This window comes from Oreochromis niloticus, linkage group LG12 (genome assembly GCF_001858045.2).
Source record: "Oreochromis niloticus isolate F11D_XX linkage group LG12, O_niloticus_UMD_NMBU, whole genome shotgun sequence".
In the NCBI taxonomy this organism is placed as follows: Eukaryota; Metazoa; Chordata; class Actinopteri; order Cichliformes; family Cichlidae; genus Oreochromis; species Oreochromis niloticus.
The window spans coordinates 17,785,969-17,806,649 of NC_031977.2; the positions used below are offsets into that span (position 1 = coordinate 17,785,969).

Below are 20,681 nucleotides of genomic sequence, written 5' to 3' on the forward strand. Positions count from 1 at the left end.
GTGGTTGTGCAACCCTGAAACCCTTCCCCGTGTGGTGTAGGAAAGGGCAGAGAAGCGGGTTCCCCTGGCGTCGTTAACCATGTCGGGTAGAAAGCCCCGGTCTGTGGCAAACCCTCTGGAGTCTGCGATCACCACACCGAGTGAGAGGATACTGAAGGAGTGCCACAATCTGTATGTGGACAGCGAAAACGGTAAACAGTCGATAATCTGGATTAAGGCTAAAGCAAAGTTAGGACCGCAAAGTAGAAACCAGCCCGCCCTGGCTGTGATATTATGGCAACCGAGCTGTGGCACTGCTGAAGTCCCCGACTGAAGTTTATGTGGACTTAAAGGTGTAATGCTGCTTATTTAGTGTGTGTGTGTGTGGTATGTGTGTGTCAGCCTGCAGCAGCTGCTAGTGTGTGTCAAACACGTGACGTTGAACATCTCAGAGGCTTCTCTGCAGCCTCGCAGGGCAGTGCCCCATCTGACTGTATGCATTGCTGCAAAATCACATACACATAGATACAAAGATACTTCATTGATCCCAGAAAGGGGTCTTATTGTGTTACAGAAGCAGGATCAAAAATAAAAATAGTGTAGTCCACAATAAATAAACAATACAGTTAAAGTGGCACAGGCGCATATTGACGGCCTTATACTGTAAGATATTACAGTAAAAAATGCAAAAACTTAATAAGGGAGCCTCCTGTTGTGTGCTTTTTATTAATGGGAGATTATTATACCCTTCTGGGGTGCATGAAAAGCAGAGAGAATATCAGCTTGTTTTCTAGAAGGTAAACATTTAGAAAGGTGTGGTGTCACGAATAATCCTGTAACTCATTTTAGTTACCTTGATCACCCTGTGTCATTTAAAAAAAAAAATTATAGTGTAATAGCTAAATAAAAACACAGGCATGTATAATTTCCCCTTCCTTAAGAATAACATTAAAAAAATGGCCTAAACAAATGAGAGATGGCTCAAGACTTTTGTATTGTCAAATGTCAAAATCAAGTAGATGTATTGGAATTACATTTCTAAAAGAAATCATTGTTCCAAAGAGGAAAAACCTTAGAATTTATGTTCATTCTTGGGAGACTGATTTATAAAACAAACATACAGATTGTGACTGAATAGGGTAAGGGTTCAGATAACGTAGACTTCAGAGGTTTACTGTGATCATTGTCACTACTGAGAAGAGTTGCGAGGGAGGACAAGGGGCAGTCATTTCATCTGCCACTTTGTAAAATTTTCCTCTACCTACTCTTTAACCATGTACGATTAACTATGCATCTGTGCAGGCTTACTATTTAGTCACAACTACATTATTTTATTTTAAAACCAGTCTAGAGCATCACAGTACAAAGGTACCACTTTAGTCATTGCATGTCATGATTGTGTTGTGTGTGTTTTTCAGGCTTGGTAAAAATTGCCAGTAGCCTGGGAGTCCGTCTTCTGCCTCCCAGAAAGAAGATCATCGTGATGATAATGGGTAACCACTCTGCAGGAAAGAGCTCCTTCATTAACTGGTATTACTGATACTTCTTATTGTTGTTGTGATTTAATAACACTGCCTGACCATCACATGCTCTGCTCTATGTTTGAAAGAGAGACTGGTGTCGAGAACATCCTGTTCACACATGACTTTTTGAAAGCGCTTTGTGGTTTGAATGCAGCCCAGTTTTGCCCCAGGAAGTGTGGATTTACAAAAGAAAATGGGGAAAAAACAGGTGTAAATTGTTATTTTGTATGTCAGTTAAATCTTTTGTCACAATCAAAGTTTTGTCCTTTTTTGAATAAATGCTGGGTAGGAAATATGTATGCTGTAAGATTAGTGACCTTTAGGCTACTCCCTTATTCACAGGGGGTCACCACAGTGGGTGGATCTGTATATTTGAAATGCAGATCATGGCATACAATGACACTGTAGTACTGTCCCATATCCGTGCTAAAAGAAAGAGCAGCAAATCACCATTAATAAATACCATATGTACTGAATCAAATATAAACAATATGTGCAGACATAAGAAGGAGGGTCTTTTCTGACACAAGCCTTCCTGGGATTTGTGTCTCCTCCTGTCCTTGAACTGGGGACCTTTCGCAATCTGGGAAAAACTTCCTCGTCTTCTTCTCCTCATCCTCTTCCTCCTCCTCCTCCTTCTTCGTATTTTTCTCCTTAAGCTTCTTATTTTCCTCCTCTCCCTCCTCTCCTCCTTTTCTTCCTTCTCCTCCTCCTGACCCTTCAGGGGTCGCCAAAGCAGATTATCTCCCTTCATCCCACCCTATCCCTAGCATCCCCCTCTGTCACACCAGCCTTCACCACAACCATGTACATCTTCTGTGGTCTTCCTTGTTTCCTTTACAGACAGTTTAGAATAATTAGTAACCCAACATGCATGTCTGTGGTCTGTGGGAGGAAGCCCCAGTACGCAAAGAGAACCCACCCAAGCCCCAGCTGGCCAATAGATTCAAACTCGGGACTTTTTATGTTGTGAAACAGCAGAACTAACCACTGCACCACCGCGCTGCCCCTGATTATAACTGATCTGACATATTTTAGAGAGAGGAGGCTTTCTGCTGACAAATTGGCTAAAGTGACATTTTTTTTCTATTGCAATATTTGTTAATTTGTTAAATCTTTTAGGATTCTTATATACTCATCTTGGCTAATGTTGAAGATGCTCCTAAGGTCATCACTTTGATTATTATTGCTTAGAGATTGCAAACTGGTTCGAGGAGTGTTTGTTGACATTTGTTCTCTAGCATCTTGAGGTCCAAACTCTGTAATATACCACTGATTACACATTCACATCCTTTTAAACAAGCAACAAGCTATATTATTACAGCTGGATGGATAGGTGGGTTGGTGGGTAGGTAAGTACATTTATTCTCATTCAACATGTTAAAAACATGAAAGAATTAAATTAGTTTCTTGTGGATGAATCAAATTTACCAAGCAAAAATTAAAACAGTGCATTTTTGGAGCTTCTTAAAATGTTAGGATTTGTTTATTTTCCCTTTGATTGTATACTGAATCATTTTGCAGCGTTTTCTCACATGTAGCTTTCCGCAAGAATTGAGGCGTTGTTGCTTTAGCTCTTTCTCACTTTTGATGGCGTTGTTATCTTTCTAGGTATGTTGAAGAGCACATACAGAAAACAGGGGTGGCCATCGAAACGCAGGGGTTTACCTTCATCACAAGTGGACGCAAAAGAGAATCTCTGACGGTAAGATCAGCGCGGACATGGCCGGCATGTGCAGCTGTGCCACGAAAAGATTTCCCAGCCAGAGCTTAAAAAGGAAAGCTGTGACAGTTAACTCTTTTACTTCAGTGCAATCCTTTATTTTGTTCTCAGTATTTGTTACGAAGCTTGTTTTTATATTTAGCTATCACCTCTTAGTTTTGTACTCAAGGAGATGTTGCGATTTTTTAACTTCAGTAACAGGAACTGAAGCTGCAGTCAGTCATAAAGGCTGATGAAGCAGGGTGTTTGATGTTGGCATTTATGTAAAGTACTCCCTCAGCCAGTGGTGATTTCTCATTCTATATGCTGCTCCACTGAGGGGCTTTGTTGTGTATGCACACACACACACACACACACACACACACACACACACACACACAGAAACATCTTTGCAGCATGAGAACAGGCTTGGGAGACACCTGCCTCTCGGTCCTCTCTGATATCCCTTCCCTCTACCTCTCTGTTCATATCCTGATGTGGTGAAGGTTAGGAGTATGAATAATACATTCGGAGTGTAGGACTGCAGAGTAGAAGGATTATCTCCAATGTGCAGGAAGAGCTAAGGCGTGCACGCTGAGCCGCAGCACACCAGCTCGTGTAAAGCACTAAGATGAGAGAGGACTCTGTTGTAGAGGGGCGGGAAAAACTGCAGGGGAAAAAAATGCAGGTTTGTTTCATCGGGTTGTTTCTAACACTGTCCTGTTAACCCTTTCACAGGGTAATGCAACGCTGCATCTCTATCCTCACTTTCGACCGCTCCTGGAGTTCAAAGGTAAGACTTTACTTCTTCAACTCTTTACTATACTACATTTTCATGCTCTCTCAGTGAATGTGCAGATAGTTCCTTCTGTGAAACATTAGATTTGATATATATTCCATGTGCGGGTAAACAGTGAAAACTTGGGGCTTTGCATCTCTATGCCTTTGATCATGATATTTCTATGCTCATTGATGAAAATCATGACCAATCAGTCTCTACAATTAGCAAATTATTCGAATCGAGAGTTAAAACTGCAGGAGATGAATGTAATCACAAACTGCAGAAAGGTAGCTGTACCTTTGAGGTTTAAGATAAGGCTCTGCTGGTGGCTAATGAATATTTACCTCTGGATGCTGCTGATCAAAGTCAGTTTTAAAGACGCGTTGCTCCATCTGTAACATCACAAGAATGTCTGCCTGTTTAATGCTCTGTTACTCGTGGGCTCTTATTAATCCTTATCACAGGCTTCTGTGATTTAAGGTTGGGTTTAGGTCCTTCACCTTGATGACTCAATAGTGAGTCATAAACTTGATGATAAATCAGTCCAGACTCCTGTTTTCTTCTTCTTGCACACGTGCAGCGCTCTGATATTGTTTTAAGACAGTTTTGCTCAGATCTGTGCGTCAGCAGCGCTCTGGACGGCCGCTGTGAACGTGGTGATCGTTTACAGACTCTGGGTGTTGCCTGCTGGCTGAGTGGGGGTGTGCAGCGGAGGGTGGGGGAGTGTGTTTGAGTGTTGACAGGCACTGTGTAGAGAGTGAGGGTTCACTGGGTGCGGACCAGAGCGAACACTGTATGGCGTATGAGTCACACGCCCCATCGGCAGCAGTGCAGTTTAGTCAGAAGGAGCTGCTGAGAAATGTCACAGCTATTAGAGACGGCACAGCCCAGACTCCAGCAGCAACAGCTTCGCTCCGCAGGCCCGAGCCTCGCAACAATCTGCTGCTGGAATACAAGCAGGATTTTTTTTTTTCAATTCATTTCAACTTTATCGTCATCGCCGCCGCCGCATGTGGAAACCAGCTGTATGAGACATTTGTTTACCTGTCACAGCAGCAGAGGATGACTCATCAGAAAAGCTCCATATATCCATACATGTGGGAGCAGCTGCTGGCTGCACAGTTTGGTCTCCTTTGGGATGTGCTTCTTAATTTGGCTTCATACTTAGATCTTTATGCGTCTGTCTTATCAACCTGTTGTCATGGGTTTAGCCTGTATGCTTTGTGGGAACTGACTGCTTTTGCTGCACATTAAAAAATAATCATATCCGCTGGTTAATCAAGGACTTTGGCTTCTCAGATTCCTGTAGAAGTATTTGCACCATGTCTGCTTTCACCTGTTCAGCTCAACAATTTCTTTTTTAGTCTTGGTCGATGCAGCATTATTGCAGCCTTTGCCCTTTTCCTTGCGCACATGATCTCCTGCACTGTCTTCTCAGTTACAGTCAGTTCAGGAACTTAGCGCACATCGGCGAGTATAACTCTCATTTTCAGCTGGCAGAACTTTTTTTCCTTTCCCACACGGATCGATGTGTCTGTCCCCGTTTGTGCCTGTTTATTTAGGATTATATGGAATAGCTGAAGTGCGGTCTAGCAGCGCTCTAAATTAAAGGTACTTTATGAAATCCGCACACACCTAAACACAAACATACATATTTTTAATATTTCTTTTGCACAGCAGGGATATCTCGGTACTTCGAGACTGTTCTCGGAGGCAGATCTATTGATATTGTGGCCATGCTGATGTGGGAGAAACATGAGGGAATGCTAATGTGCCAGAGGAGCAGTGGCTCTGCTCACTGCAGCACAAGGATGCGATTTGTGCTGGCTGTTGACACCTGCCTCTTTGCATGAAACAGCCTCAGTGTCATCCCAGGCCTCCCCGGAGTGTGTGTGAGTGTGGGTCGGCGTGGGAGGGGTTACTTTGTCACTAGCTGGGATGCGTCTCAATAGTGATCCTGTTCTATTTAAGGGGAGGGAGGGTGTTCAGGCTTATGTGTGATGGTTGTGGTGGATTATCGTAACCTCTCAGTGCGTTGCCTCACAGTCGTTCTTCACTGGCTAGCTTTATGTCCCACGCCCCACACTAAAGCTGCCAGTTGAAGAGCTGTTGTGTGTAACCATGACAACAAAGCTCTCCGCAGAGGGCAGTGAGGAAACAGAGGCCTCGTAAATATTTTCATGATTAGAAAAACAGAAATAAAGTTTCATGTGCGAGGGTGCGGCTGCTGCCGCTATTTTCATCATCACAGGAGGTGAACGTGTCTTCTCACATGCGCACAGCCGTGTCTGTGAAGAATCCGTTTTGGAGTTAAATTATAGCTGCCGTCCTGAAAATGCAAAGCTCTTAGCATAAAAGTTGCCTTGAGATCTTGTTGCTGATCTCCCTCAGGCTTCCAAGTATTGACCGCACTGCGGCTTCCAGTAGCAATATTATAGCCATTAGAGGCGACATTTTCCTGCATGGACTGAACTCGTTACCTTAGTTACTGTGTCTTTATCTTTTTGCACATGCACGCCATCTCTATTTTCCAGGTGTTACTGACTACCTGTCTGCTGAGATCTCCACCTCCAAGCAGAAGAAATTCAGCCTGGTGACTTTCGTGGACACTCCGGGTTTGGTGGACGGGGACATGATCTACCCTTTTGATGTGAATAGCGCCATCACTTGGTTGGGTGTGTCCTTTAGCTTAAACTTGTCTCTTCAGTGGTGATCTGTCTTCTTCTTCTCCTCCTCTGTGTCTACTGCACAGCTGATGTACAGCTGCAGGAATGTAATAAATGCTTTTTTTCTCTGAGCAGGAGAACAGGCAGACCTGATATTTGTGTTCTTTGACCCAATGGGCCAAGCGCTTTGCAAACGCACGCTCAACATCGTGGAGAAGCTGAGCGAAAAATGCGCAGACAAGCTGTTGTTCTACCTCAGCAAGGCAGATGAAGCCGGGAAGGAGACAGACAGACAGGTCAGTTTACCTGATTTGTATAATTAATTTTTGTTTCAAAGAAAGTTGAACCTGTGAGATGAACTTTTTTCTTTCTCATCAGAGAGTGATGATGCAGATAGTCCAAGAACTGTGCCGCCGTCCAGGTCTCAACAAATGTGGCTTTGAGATGCCAACAATATACATCCCAAACCCACAGAAGGTAAAATGAACTGTGCGTTTCTGTGTTGGTTACTTTAAAAAATTAGTTCTGGTTGTGCAAATATTATAAACCACGGCAGTGCAGTTATCGCTGCACCATCTTGTGATCTACAACCATGAAGTGTGCGTGGTAGATTTGTGCATCCCTCAAGACCTCCGCTTCATTTTCTGCTGAGCGAGTGCAGCTTAACTTTCTGCCAAGTCCACAAGGCTGTCAGTCAGAATGCCCTCAGGATTTGTCATGGAAGTTTCCAGACCATCCTTTATTGATACGTGCAGAGTGTTTTTCATGTTCAGTCCAAATCTGACGTGTTTACGAGCTGTTTGTCTCATGTAGCCGAGCAGGTGTGTGAACCAGATCGATGGCGTTTGTCAGACCATCGAGAAGACCATTAACCAGGCTGTTCAGAAGACACTGAATCAGCTGGAGAAAGACTCTGACCTTATTTGTTCCACTATCAGCAGCAGACTAGAGCAGGACAGGTATGACCTCTTGCAGCCTTGCTAAAACATATTATGTGTACACTGAGCAGATAAGCATCACCAGATACTATCAGTTGTGGAAAATGTATGATAACACATTATTGTTCTGGTTGTGTACACAGGGCTGATGTGGCTTACAACAAAAGCGTCCGTCTTCATTCATTCCTGTGCGGTGCTTTGGGTGTTTTCCTGCCTTTACTCTTCATCCTCAGTTTTATAGTGAACACCTTATCCAAAGAGCAGCTGGAGGAGCTGTTGGGTGAAGGTGCAACTCGAACCATCACTATCTTCACAGTAAGTGCTCTGAATGAATATCAGTTTCATAATATTTCATTAATTACTTCATTAGTGACTTAACATAGTGTCCTGAGCTCTCTGACTGTCTATTACTGTGTGTCTGACAGGGAATAGTGATGTATTTATGGGACTGGATACCAGAAGATGGGCAAGTAGTCTTTGTCATCATTTTTGGGGCTTTTTGCTACCTCCTGCTTTTCCTGGCAAAGTATTTTGCAGGGTAAGTGTGACAAAAATGCAATTTAACTCGTAGAGGTTAATTAAATAGATCGATTTTGTTCATATTGACATGACAGCATCACACAGTTGCTGCAGACTCGTCAGCTGCACGTTAATGATGCAAATCTCCCGTTCCGCCACATCCCAAACAGATAGTGATCTGATCAGTAGTGATCATTTTCACACCCTGAATTGCAGCGTCAGTTTTTTGTTCTTAGCAAACAAGAATGTACCTGGTGTGCTCTTCTGCTCCTGTAATGTTAAAAGCAGATGGGTTAGAGAGCATTTAGAGATGCTCTTTTGCTTACTTTGGTTGTAATGACTGGCCATTTGAGTTACTGTTACCTAACTTTCTGGTCATTCTCCTCTGATTTATGGCATCAATGAGGCATATTCACCCACTGGATATTTCCCCCTTTTCTGACCGGTTTTGTGGGAAAATCCCAGTAGATCAGCAGTTTGAAATATTCAGACCAGCCTGACTGGCACCAACCACAGTTCATGTGTCCGTTCAAAGTCACCTGATCAAGCAGTAAACTAAACAGGGACTGGTTCATTCAAATTTTCAATTTCTTTGTAGTTTTCTGCAAACGTTTTTTCTATTTTTCTGTCCTTTTGAATGCTCTTGATGGTTGAATAAGCTCATTATAAGATTGCAAGGCCCTTATGTCGTATGAAGACATTAAAATGGCTCCTTTAACCCTTTAAAGAACTAGGCCTGAGAATCGGCCTGTATGATACGCTCAAACATATAAATCACATTTCTTCCCCCTTCTGATGCTTGTTTTGAACTTATTCATTTTAATATCAACTTGACCTTGTCTTCATGCCTAAATGCATTCAGTTCCTGCCATTTAATTGGCTGGTAAGATTTGTGTAATGACCAGTTGAACAGGTGTAGCCAGTGAAGTGGCTGGTGGTGACTGTACATGCAATTACAAACATGAGTATTTTAATGCTGTGATGTTCTTCATTCTCAGCCGAAGGAATAAGACTCTGACGAAGAAGGAGAAGAGGACGATGGCAGAGTACAGTGATTACATCCAAGATATCGTCAAGACTAAGAAGGTTAGATGTACATTTTGTGTCTGTATGCTCTCTTGACTAAGTTGTTTTTTCATTTGGATTGTGCAAATCTAAAGGCCACAATAATTAAGTATTTTATTGATTTGCTATTGGTATAAAGGAAAGTATTGCCAACTCTGCTGCTTCCCTTCAGTTTATGGAGCTGTTTAGTGTTGATCAGGGGTTTTTTTAAGTGAGCTGACTGCTCACTAAAAACAAGAATGCTTCATAAGGTAGTAAACTTTATGTCAGTGTTGTGTTTTCAGCTAGTTTATCTTCCCCTCGGCCCAAAAAGAAAAGAAAATCCGTTTATGCTTGTTGTCAATTTATCAAACATCAGGATTGTGAATCTCACACAGGTAACTTTTCTCCACAGAGTAAATTGTATGAATGGTACCTCCAGCAGTGTGCAGCAGAATATGACCTCTGACCCTGGGTAAGCTGAAGGCACTTTGCACCAGTACCTGTAAGCTCGCAGGTGTACGCTCTAAATCAGCCGAGATCACTGCCAACAATTATCATCTCAGCAGCGGATTTGAAAAGTGCCTTTATTACTAATTATTGGAGAAGCTTTGATTGTAGCCGTTTAATGAAAGTCAGACTGTGACTGGATTTTTTTTATAGTCTATGGGTAATTATTGTGAGAAAAATATGAAATGTTTACAAATTACACATTTTCTTCTTGAACTTGGGGCTGCCTTTACCAGCAAACACATTTTCATGATGTCCTCTATAAAGTTAGTTCTCATTGTTGTCATGTGATCGGTCTTTATATCTCACTACACTGTCCTGAGCGCAGTGTTACCAGAATGTGTTTTAAGCAATAGCTACAATAACCAATGCTGTGATTAAAGCCTGGGCATTATAGTTGGACATCTGATAAAAACATGTTTATTGCATTGAATCCTTCTCTTGCCTCCAAAGAGCCAATCACTTATTTTTATATACAAATCGTTGTGGTGTAATCATTGTTAGATGTTCCACAGACTTTCAGTACAGCACAGTACGGTGGCCTAGAGGTGCCACACACAACAGCAAAAAGAAACATTTGACAGGAAAGTTGGTGACAACATTTCTTGTTTGTGACCAGATAAAATTCAAGTTCCTGGGAACAGGTTGAGGTCAGTTTTTCTATTTCTGTACTACTCTCAGCAGTTTTCTTGGGAAATTTGATGCGATTATATTTACCTACAAATACTTGGCGCTGGATACAGTAAAATAAGGTGCTAATAATTAAAATTCATTATACAGTAAATAGTTTTTAAGTCGTATTTAGGTAATTTTAAATACTTAAATCTGACTTGACTCCATCATTATACGAGCACGTTTGCCCTACCGCCTGTAGATTTCAAACACATTATTCCCATTGTTCAAACCAACAGAGAATATTGTATATTTTGGCCTTGTGTCACCATTGTAATGATTTCCATGTGTCAAAAGGCTGGATTGGCCCTGTGTTCCCGCCTTACGTTCCTGTCCGCTCTCTACTCTTCTATCAAATAGAGGCTATAAAAATGCCACCTAGAAATCCTTGCTGGGGATCTGCTTTAGCTGCGAATGGTCCCATGGTGGGGATTGTAGCTCTCAGCATAACACAACCTCATCTCTTTGACCATATGTCTTTTAAGTGGGCCTCAGGGCTTTCAAGTAAGATTTTAATATAAGAGTAGCATGGAAGCTGGAAATCCCTCCCGACTGTAGCGGTGAGCTTGATCCTGTCCGGTCACAATAAGAAATGTTGCCCCAACGCTTCTGAGAAAAAGTGAGTTGTTTTTTTTTACATTTTTTTTGTTTGCTTGTTTCAGTTTCATTTAGTTTTTGTTGTGTTTTGCACCTCAGGGACACCATAGTGCAGTGAAGTAACTGCGCTGTCGGGTACCTCGTACTTGTGTTAATAAGCAATGAACCCTGCCAGTCCTTTATTGATAGATTTAACTAGTGACACCATATACTGCCTTCACCACACTGTTTGTAGATGTATTTATTAGTGTTGACAGACGTCAACATGTGAGGTGCTTTTTCCTAGAGATGCACTGATCCAATGCTCGACATTAACAATAGAGCTGCTTTTGAGGTTTTCTTTTTTTTAATTTATTGCTGTGACTGATATAAATAAACCTCTAACATTAGCAAACAGGTTAATCAGTCACATGAAGATGGTTATCAGCTCGATAAGTTAACTTTTCAACATGGCTACGAATGTGTTTACATGAATTGCATCTGATCAATCTCTAACAGCAGATCTGTCCGTTTTATAGGCTGATTTTACAATGGGAGGTAAAACTATAATATTAGAACAGTATGAAGCAATCAAACACACAATACTGGCTGAAAGCAGAGTGTGTAAACATAATAGAAAGATTATATTATTAAAAGGCACTTTATGAAGAATTTTGGTCAGTAAGACTGGAAAAGCACTACTACATTAATAAAGCCTAGCCGATTGAAAGCCAGGAAGGAAAGCTGGTATAAATGCTGACTGTGTAAGTCAACAGACGTACTAGCATTATAGCTCTATCACGAATAAACAGCAGGATCTGCCAGATTACAGTAAATTGAGGATGAGATGTGTGTAAGGCAATTGTTGCCTTATTCTTTCAGCTGCAGAAAAAATATGAAAAACAGGTCAAATATAGATCTAACTTAGGTGCAAATGAGGTCCACATGTACAAATGTGTGCCCTGTTTTAGGATCCTATATGAAGGAGTCTATATCTATATTCCTTATTGAATCTAATGACAGAAAAACTTAAGTGTCTGTGCAGAGAGGCCTAAGGGCTCTTCCAGGAATGGTGATACTATTTTTGGGAGAACTGATTGGTCATGGGATACCTGCTGATCTCTCTTCTCAAACATAACCTGCTCCAGAGCAGATTAGCTGTCCGGCATAAGTTTCTATGGTCATATATCCCAGAAAGATGTGAACTGCCTTCGTAATCCAGAAAACCCAGGGCTAAACTTGAAGTTACCTGGCTAAGATGAAATCTTGCTTCGTAATACACGTCTCTGGCGCACTGAAAGAGTTGGTCGCAAAAGCACTGAGTTGACATTTCAGAATTTTTATCAGAATAGAGAAGTTGGATCGGTGCATCCTTATTTTTATCCAAACCTCTATTTGCAACATAGTTGTGAACACTTCCAGTTTGTTTGTATTTTAATGTTAGATGGCTCCCAATTTTTATATGAATAGTTGTGAAACTTAATTTATAAATTCTGTGAAATGTTTGTGCTACTGCATGAAATCTAGACTCAAGTGATTTCATCTATATTTTTAATAACCATGAATCAAAGAATGAAATCTGCCAAGAAAAACATGCAAAAACTATGCTCTGTCACCTCTTTGGAAATCATTAAACATTTTTTTAAACCTGTTACACGTTTTTTTTTTTCCAGTTAATAAAGTCAAGAACAGACATACAAATAACAAGTAGAATAACATGAAAAATAAAATGTAACATAAAGCGGTTATTGTTGGAAGACTTTTATTTCAAAGTTTAGTTATAAAAATGCCATTCCAGACATCTCTGCAGGGAGAACAATGCCTTTTAAATCGCTTTGTTGACGTGTGTGTCAGAGCTCAAGTGTTTCGGGATCTGCGGCACTCCAGGATGTAATCAAATATCTGCTTTCTATCATGAAGCGCATTTGCAAGCTCTGAACCAGTAAAACTGCAGTAACCGGGAGGAAATATTCAAGCAACAAATTAAATTTTTCTGCTTGCAGAGGGACTGGCAAACCCAGGCCACAATCCTCAGTTCCCTGAGTTAGTAACAAACAACGTCTCTACGGGGGTGACGGCTATCCAAAATAACCTTAAGCTACTATTGCTCACTATTCATTTTCGAGGCGTTATACCTACTTGTTAGAAAATACACGAATCTACAGTGCAAGCACTAGTATGCGATCAAAGAATAAGAATTCCATTTGTGCACTCTACTAGCAAGGCAACCATAACAGAGAGGTAAGCTGTGAGTCTAACCATTATAATAAATCACAAATTAACGCTGCGAGTGAGAGTTGGTAAGTAGGTTAAAAGCTGCATTCAGGCTTGTGCTGAAGTGGTAACACAGTTTGTTTTTGTTGCAGATTTAAGCTTTGCTCATGTGTCTACATTAATTTTTTTTTTACTAGTTTGGGGCTTAATTTAACTCCTGTTATAGCAAGTTATACCATGCAGATCTACGGCCTGTAGCAAGCATACGACCACGTCTGTCATTCACTGGAAAATGGATGCTCTTATTTTGTTACAGTGCATTCAGGATTATAACTATTTACAATATTATCTGTACAAAAAAACTCATTGCCCTTCCCTGGCTTCTTATAAACAAAGTGTACAGGTAGATACATCTTGCAGCAGCACGGAGGCTGACACCGGTATTGCTTCGTTGTGAAACAAGACAACATCGATAATAAAAGACCTGCCAACACAGTCGCTCAGTGTTTTCAGGTTGCGCGTGGCTCCTTTTGTTATTTTAAAGTGTCTCTTAGGAGAAAAAGCAAGTTTGAGTGATGTCCTCAGGTAAGCATGTCCCAAACAGACAGTCATATCAGCAAGTTTGTGTGTGTTGTGAATAGACTGTGATAGCTGCTCAGTGTCTCAGCACCATGAGTGTCCATATGGAGGTGTCCGAAGGGACTGGGAACTTCAGATGGGAAGTCATTGAGAGCCTTTGTCAATCAACCAAGAAATGTCTCCAGTCCTAAAACACACACACACACACACACACACACACACACACACACACACACACACACACACATAAAATCCCATTACGTACAAACAAAAACATGCCAACAAAATCACAAGTTAGTTGATAAATTACAGCTCCCTGTGAGTTTCTGTTAATGCGTGAAGCAGAAAGGAGAAAAAGCAGATATTTTTCCATACTTGCCAAGTCGTGTTAACATCCTTCAGGTTTTTTGCAAGCATTATTAGAAACAGAAGACACAAGAACAGTAAAGTCACAAAAACAAGGAAAAAGTGGACACAAAAGATTCCAGCAACATCATTATGGTACGGTTCTGCTGCATTAACAGATCCAGCAGTTCCTAATAATAGTCAAGAAACTGATTTCTAAACCCTCTCACAGAGGCTCCTTAACCACTGTGTGTGATTTCATATTATTAATTGTGATTAAAGCTTTGTGTTACCATCACAGTTTTCATCCTATAGCTGCACAGTCATGAAAAAAAAAACGTTTTCACAGGACTTTCTGCAATCCTGTGAAACTCCAAGCACACCCCATGATTCAGTAGTTTGTTGAACCACCTTTAGTAGCAGTAACTTGAAGTAATCATTGTCTGTATGACTGCATAAGTCTTTCACATCAGTGGTGGAAATTTGGCCCATTCTTCTTTACATTGTTGCTTCAGTTAATGGAGGTTTACAAACATTAATTTACATTTAACTCTATTAAGGTCCCATCACATTGGAGATTTGCTGCTGTGCTTGGGATTATTGTCCTGTTGTATGATTTAATTTGGGCCAAGCTTTAGCTGTCAGACAGAGAGCCCCACATCTGACTCCAGAATACTTATACAGAGGTATACAGAGACGTTCATGGTTGCTGACATGCATTGTTTGGTTTTCATCAAACATGCTGCTATGCATTATAACCAAACATCCCTGCTTTAATGTGCTGCCCTGTTCTTTATTGAGAGAAGAGGCTTTTTTCTAGCAGCCCTTTTAAACAAATGATAGTTGTTTGGTCTTTTTTCTAGTTTTACTGCCTTGAACGTTAACAATTAATGTGTTAACTGAGGCCTGTAGTGTCTGAAGCTCTGGAGTATACATAGCTACATATAGATTGTAGCACTATGTTAGTACATGCCTGAATACTGCAGACTAACAAACTGGAAAGTCTGCTTTCATATAGGTGCCCACACATGGTGATGATTGATTAGCAGCACCTGGCTGCTACTTACCCTCTTAATTTCTGTGGAAGCAGACTTTATAAAGTCGAGTAAAAAAAACTTTTTCACATATATACAGATGCCTGATAGAAGTTATAACGACAAATATTTTAATATTATATTACTGTTAATGTTTACTTGTAACACAACTAGAGAGCATCACAAGCAATTAATTATTTTTAGAGTTTATATACAGTTAAATACATAATAGTAGTATAATATTATATATCAATAATATTATTGGTGGTTAAAGTGAAACATTAAACTTGGAGTTTACTTGGAAATTACAACTGCTGAAACTATTTAAATACTTCATAACTATGCTGGTTCTTTCTTAAAATGCAAATGTACTCAGTGTATTTGCTATACAGTCAATGAATATTTTGTTAGGTGCACCTGTTCAACTGCTTGTTATACAAATGCCTAAACAGCTAATCACATCTCAGCAACATAACATATTTAGGCATGGAGACAAGATAACCTGTTTAAGTTCAAACTGCTGATCTGCTGGGATTTTCCCAAACAACCATCTCTAGAGTTTACACAAAAAACATCCAGAGGTCAGAGGAAAATGACCAGACTGCTTCGAGCTGACAGAGAGGGAACAGTGACTCAAATAACCCCTTATTTCAACCAAGGTATTCAGCAGAGCATCTCTGAATGCAGAACATATTAAACCTTGGAGCAGATGGCCTACAGCACATGCTCACTCCTGTGAGCTAAGAACAGGAAATTGAGACTACAATTCATGCTCACCTGAGACACAGTATTCACCAAAATTGAGCAATAGAAGAATGAAAGAACTTTGCCTGGTCTGATGAGTCTCATTTTCTGCTGCAACGTTAAAACAGCAGGGCCAGAATTTGGCATAAAGAACATGAACGCATGGATGCATCCTGCCTTGTATCAACGGTCCAGGCTGGTAGGGGTGCTGTAATGGTGTGGGGAATATTTTCTTGGCACACTTTGAGCTCCTTACTACCAACTGGGTACCAGTGGGATGTGGTACCAGCAGGGGTTTAACTAATTGTCAAAAGAGTGTATATAGTTAGTGGGGAAAATTTGTAAAATTTAGTGGGAAAAATATTAATAAATCACATAAAATATCTAAATATATTATTGCTCTGTAGTTTGTTAAAATAAGACAATTTATTTGGCTCACACAAAACTTTTCATGTGATTATAAACTCCATGTCTCACTGTGGTTTCTGTCAGATTGATAACATTTGTCAGGTATTTCTTTAACATAAACCTTAGACACCAAAATTATTATTGTAATCACGACCAGATTCTGGTGCAGAAGGACACTTACTCTACATCTCGCTTCTTAATCGTCTTTCCGGATCCTAGGACCTCTGCCACTCGGGATACAATGGGATCATAGTTCATGCTGGTGACAGAAACCACCTCCTCACTCCTATAGATGGACCAGAGGAGGAAACAATGAGAAGGTACCTTCACAATAAAAGATAAATATTAGTTCACAATAGTTAAAACAACACACAGACAAACTAAGATGTCAGAAAAATTCTAGAAATCTTACCTTGTATAAAATGCTACAAAGCGTAGTTCATCCAGATCTCCTTGTATAATGACATCATCAAATCCGTCACCATAACCTCCACAAATAGAAAAAAATAATCCGACTCAGGCCTAATTCTTGGTCACGGGGCTTCATTTTTGTTCAGCTAGATGGCAGTGTAGTACCAACATTTCAGGGCAGACTCATTTCCTCTTAATCTCTGATCCTTTCACAGTCAATCTTCCTCTTAACACAAACTTTCAGGCTAAAGCAAACACTACAGATGGATGGAAGGCCCGCCTACCTGCATAGCGTATGGTCTTCCCAAACATGGCTGACCAGAAGTAAGGCACGGTTTTGATCTCAGTGGCTCTGCCCATCATGCTAAGAGCTGCTACCTTTCCTGTTAGTGCCAATGGAAACCAAAAACATTCACATAGTCGAGTTATAAAAGCCTTAGTTTTGGAGTATGAATGCAGTCAAGAACATGCTACAACAAACTCACCGTGTACATGAGCCATTTGCCAGTGAGGGATGTTCACCTTCTTGTTGTTGCGTGGTGGGAAAGGAAACATCACCACATCTCCTCCAGCAAAGACCCCATCAACATTCGTCTGCATATTCTGGAAGAAAGATGTAAGAATTTAACAAAATGGGAGTCAAACAGTTTAAGTGAGGCTCCAGGCTCTGCACAGCACCTTGTTCACAGTAATGAAGCCCTTGGAGTCTAAGTGGATGCCGCTCTGTTTCAGGAACCCTGTTGCAGGAACGCTTCCTGCAGGAGAGCAGAGCAAGAGCGCAAAAACACACTTTTAATGTCACCAAAGTAATTTTTAGATAATTAATGACAGACAATAAGGACATATTCTGTATTATGTTTCATATCACCTGCTCCAATGACACACACATCTGCCCGCAGGACTTTTCCACTCTTCAGTACAACCTCTTTCAACTGTAACAGGGGAAAAAAACAACTTGTACTTATGTGCTAGTGTATCTATTGATACATTAACAACTCTCACGCAAAATAAATGTTAATATAAAAACTGATCTTTTTATTCAGTTAGTTTTTTTACTGAGAAATGGGATTATACATGTAAAGTCACAGCGTCTCTCAGTTATTTGGATCATTTCCCCCAAGAGATGGATGCAATCTTCAATATCCCAAGTTCAGTGGACACAATGTCCACCTCCTTATCTGAGTTTTGCCACGTTATCAAACAAGAGACAATAGTGCGTCCGAGCATTGTGCTGTTTCTCTCACTTTCTGAATACCTGTCCATGATGGCCAACCATCTCTGACACCTCGTTCAGCATGTAGAATTTCACCCTGTTTGCTTCAAACAGCTGCAAAGACAAAACGGTTCTAGTGAATACTCGAAAACAGAGACAGGAAAAGTTCACCGCTGAATTTTCATGTGTCTGCATGATCAATCGCCGCTAATGAGAAGATTTACACTCCCATTTGTGGCGCAGTATTGACCTGCGAAACATGATTTGCATTTTAACTAATAGTTTCCTCTCAGGGAGAATGCTGATGATAGAATTGTGAAAGTGCTTCATGTTCTGAAAAGCTTGATTTCCCAGGAGGGCGTCTCTACCTTCATTATGGCTTTCCCTACTTTCTCCCCGAGAGCTTTTTTAAAAGGGACCGACTCAATCCCGATGACAGAGACTGAGTGGGCTTTGTCAGTCAGAGCTGCAGCCACCTCCATACCTGCCAGCAAAATGAATAAACAGCACTTAACATACACACTAGTTAATGCAGGATGACACAAAAGAGTAATACATTAAGAGTTAACACCTTTGGAAATGAGTAGACATTTTTTATACGCAAAGCTGTACTGTGAAAAAAAACATGAGCAATGAATAGCAGTTAATATATAAAGAAATATATAATGTCGAAATTAATTAATATATAAATAAAACAATAAATGAAAGAATATAATATAATGTTTAAAAACTGTACAGTGTATCAATGTATTAGTTTTATCTATTAAACAAAAGATAGAATTTTGAATATATGATACTTTTCTTTTTCAGCAAATTTAAATGTTATGAAAACAATATGTTTATAAATGTGTCTTTGTCTCACCCACAAATGACGTTCCCACAATCACTGCATTCTTGTTGTTGGCTAGCCTCGCTATGCTGTTAGCATCCTCGGGCGTCCTGAGGTGAAACACATTCCTGACATCTTTGCCCTTGTAGTTCATTGGTTTTGGTCTTTCAAGCAGGAACAGGAGCACAATCGGGTGTCAGTTTACTCATTTACATTCTCAGCTCTTCTGCATCATGAGAAAAGAATATTTTTTGCTTACCTGCTTCCTGTAGCAATAAAGAGTTTCCTGTACTCCATCCTCAGGCCATCTTCAAATATCACAGATTGTGTTTTCACATCTATTGCCACCACCTAAAAACACACAAAACAAAAACAATGAAAGTGTAAATTGAAGTTTTTCTTCAGTTTCTTTTTTTAAAAACAGCCTTAATTAAAAAGATATATATAAATATCATTAAACATTAATCATTAATTAATGATTAATTAAACTTTTAAATATTAATCACCTCTTTCTCTGTGAGAAGTTCAATGTCATGATCTTGCAAGAAGTCCATGGAGCGCAGTCTCAGCTGCTCTGCCGTGCTCTCTAAGGACTGAGGGGTAGCAAGTTAGCACTGAGCAAAGGAAACAGTTGGAACAAAGTCTAGAAATGTCATTTAACCCTTTTGTTCCCATGCTATTGCTCGAAACTGCAAAGTCACAATTAATCATATTCAACCTGTTGTAAAAACACAACAGATCCTACAGTCATTCTAGTCACAGTAGTAACAGACAGTCTCTTTAGTTACTTGGCTGCCTTTAAAGCGTGCTTTTATACCAAATATGACCCAAAACCTTAGTCATATTTGGAATTATTTATTATTTACATATTTTTTATGTACAGGCCATTTCCCTTTACTTTGTTGGTTGTTTTGAAGTGCGTAGCTTTTCAAAGAACTGTTTTAGCAGCGCTGACCACAGCGGTCTGTTATGTAACTTTGGTGACTAAGTGAGGTCTATCTCATTGTATGTGTTCAGGATCTGTGTACAAACCTTACTCAGTTTAGGCCTGTCATATGGAGGATGTTTGTCCATAGTGCACATGACAATGCGATCCGTGAAGCCCTCTTGCCTCAGTGTTTCTGCACACACCAAACCGGCTGGACCTGCCAGTAAGTTAACCAAAACAGATGCACATAACATTGCAAGGATGAAACTCAGAGGAAGATTGAGTTATTTAGGGTCAGCTGTGAGACATAAAACAATAAAGAGCATACACACACACACACTAACCCGAGCCAATAATGAGAACATGGCTGAATCCTGTGTTGGAGTTAATGACTGCTGAACATCGGGCCATGGGCTTTGACCTTTTCTGTGACTGAAGAGCCTGGAAATCATTAAAGAAAGATCCTAGGTCAATCAAGTGGTCAGCTGACTCTCCTGCATGAACTCTTCATCTTCTTCGTGTTACCTGCTTGTTTGCCCGAATGATCACCTTGTCCTTTTCAACTCTGACCTGCAAACAGAATTAAGTGATGTGTACACTTTTTGATGATCATTAAAAAGATGATTAGGTAGTAAATGTGTTAAGAGCTAGCACCAGTGTGGAGGGTCACCTGAAAGATGGGCAGGCTGTCCAGTCCAGGGAAGTCCTCAATGTCTCCTGTTGCAATGTTAAAACATGCACCGTGCCAGGGACAGCGTACATGTCCTTTGGACAGCACACCTGAAATAACAGCATATGGCCCATCCATACATTTTGTTTAGCAGTCTAAGCAGAGACACACAGACATCTCTCTCCCCAGCCATCTTCTCCAGCTCATCCAGGGGGGACATCGAGGCATTCCCAAGTGAGAAAAGAGACATAATCTCTCCTGGTAGTATATACCTTAAACATCTCACCTAGAAGGCAATCAGGAGGCATCCTAAACAGATGCCCAAACCAATTCAGCTGGCTCCTTTTGATGTGGAGGAGTAGCAGCTCTACTCTGAGCACCTCCTTAATGACTGAG

At 40.5% G+C, this 20,681-nt stretch overlaps 2 protein-coding genes across 4 annotated transcripts in view; one reads left to right on the forward strand and one right to left on the reverse strand.

Annotated features, from left to right (window-relative positions):
- On the forward strand, positions 1–11,579 carry si:dkey-98f17.5 (uncharacterized). Its single transcript, XM_019365598.2, has 12 exons — positions 1–191; positions 1,398–1,509; positions 3,114–3,207; positions 3,943–3,997; positions 6,520–6,660; positions 6,787–6,947; positions 7,030–7,128; positions 7,465–7,610; positions 7,733–7,904; positions 8,015–8,127; positions 9,107–9,194; positions 9,568–11,579. The coding sequence occupies exons 1-12, from the start codon at positions 80–82 to the stop codon at positions 9,619–9,621; spliced, it is 1,347 nt and encodes a 448-aa protein (XP_019221143.1). The 5' UTR covers positions 1–79; the 3' UTR covers positions 9,622–11,579.
- Positions 9,907–20,681, reverse strand: part of aifm3 (AIF family member 3) — a 22,273-nt gene continuing 11,498 nt past the window's right edge. Inside the window, exons 5-21 of one of the 3 annotated variants that reach the window (XM_025897091.1) lie at positions 20,286–20,395; positions 20,141–20,185; positions 19,960–20,056; positions 19,720–19,832; positions 19,194–19,280; positions 18,947–19,038; positions 18,721–18,851; positions 18,227–18,342; positions 17,901–17,972; positions 17,514–17,577; positions 17,324–17,400; positions 17,131–17,248; positions 16,930–17,028; positions 16,647–16,722; positions 16,416–16,520; positions 14,083–14,099; positions 9,907–13,890 (exon numbers count right to left, since the gene is read on the reverse strand). In XM_025897091.1, the coding sequence (XP_025752876.1) occupies positions 13,868–13,890; positions 14,083–14,099; positions 16,416–16,520; positions 16,647–16,722; positions 16,930–17,028; positions 17,131–17,248; positions 17,324–17,400; positions 17,514–17,577; positions 17,901–17,972; positions 18,227–18,342; positions 18,721–18,851; positions 18,947–19,038; positions 19,194–19,280; positions 19,720–19,832; positions 19,960–20,056; positions 20,141–20,185; positions 20,286–20,395 (1,442 nt within the window). In that variant the 3' untranslated portion in view covers positions 9,907–13,867. Of the gene's footprint in view, positions 13,891–14,078; positions 14,100–16,415; positions 16,521–16,646; positions 16,723–16,929; positions 17,029–17,130; positions 17,249–17,323; positions 17,401–17,513; positions 17,578–17,900; positions 17,973–18,226; positions 18,343–18,720; positions 18,852–18,946; positions 19,039–19,193; positions 19,281–19,719; positions 19,833–19,959; positions 20,057–20,140; positions 20,186–20,285; positions 20,396–20,681 lie in introns of all 3 variants that reach the window. The other 2 variants (XM_005473298.4, XM_003451666.5) reach the window with 2 other exon arrangements.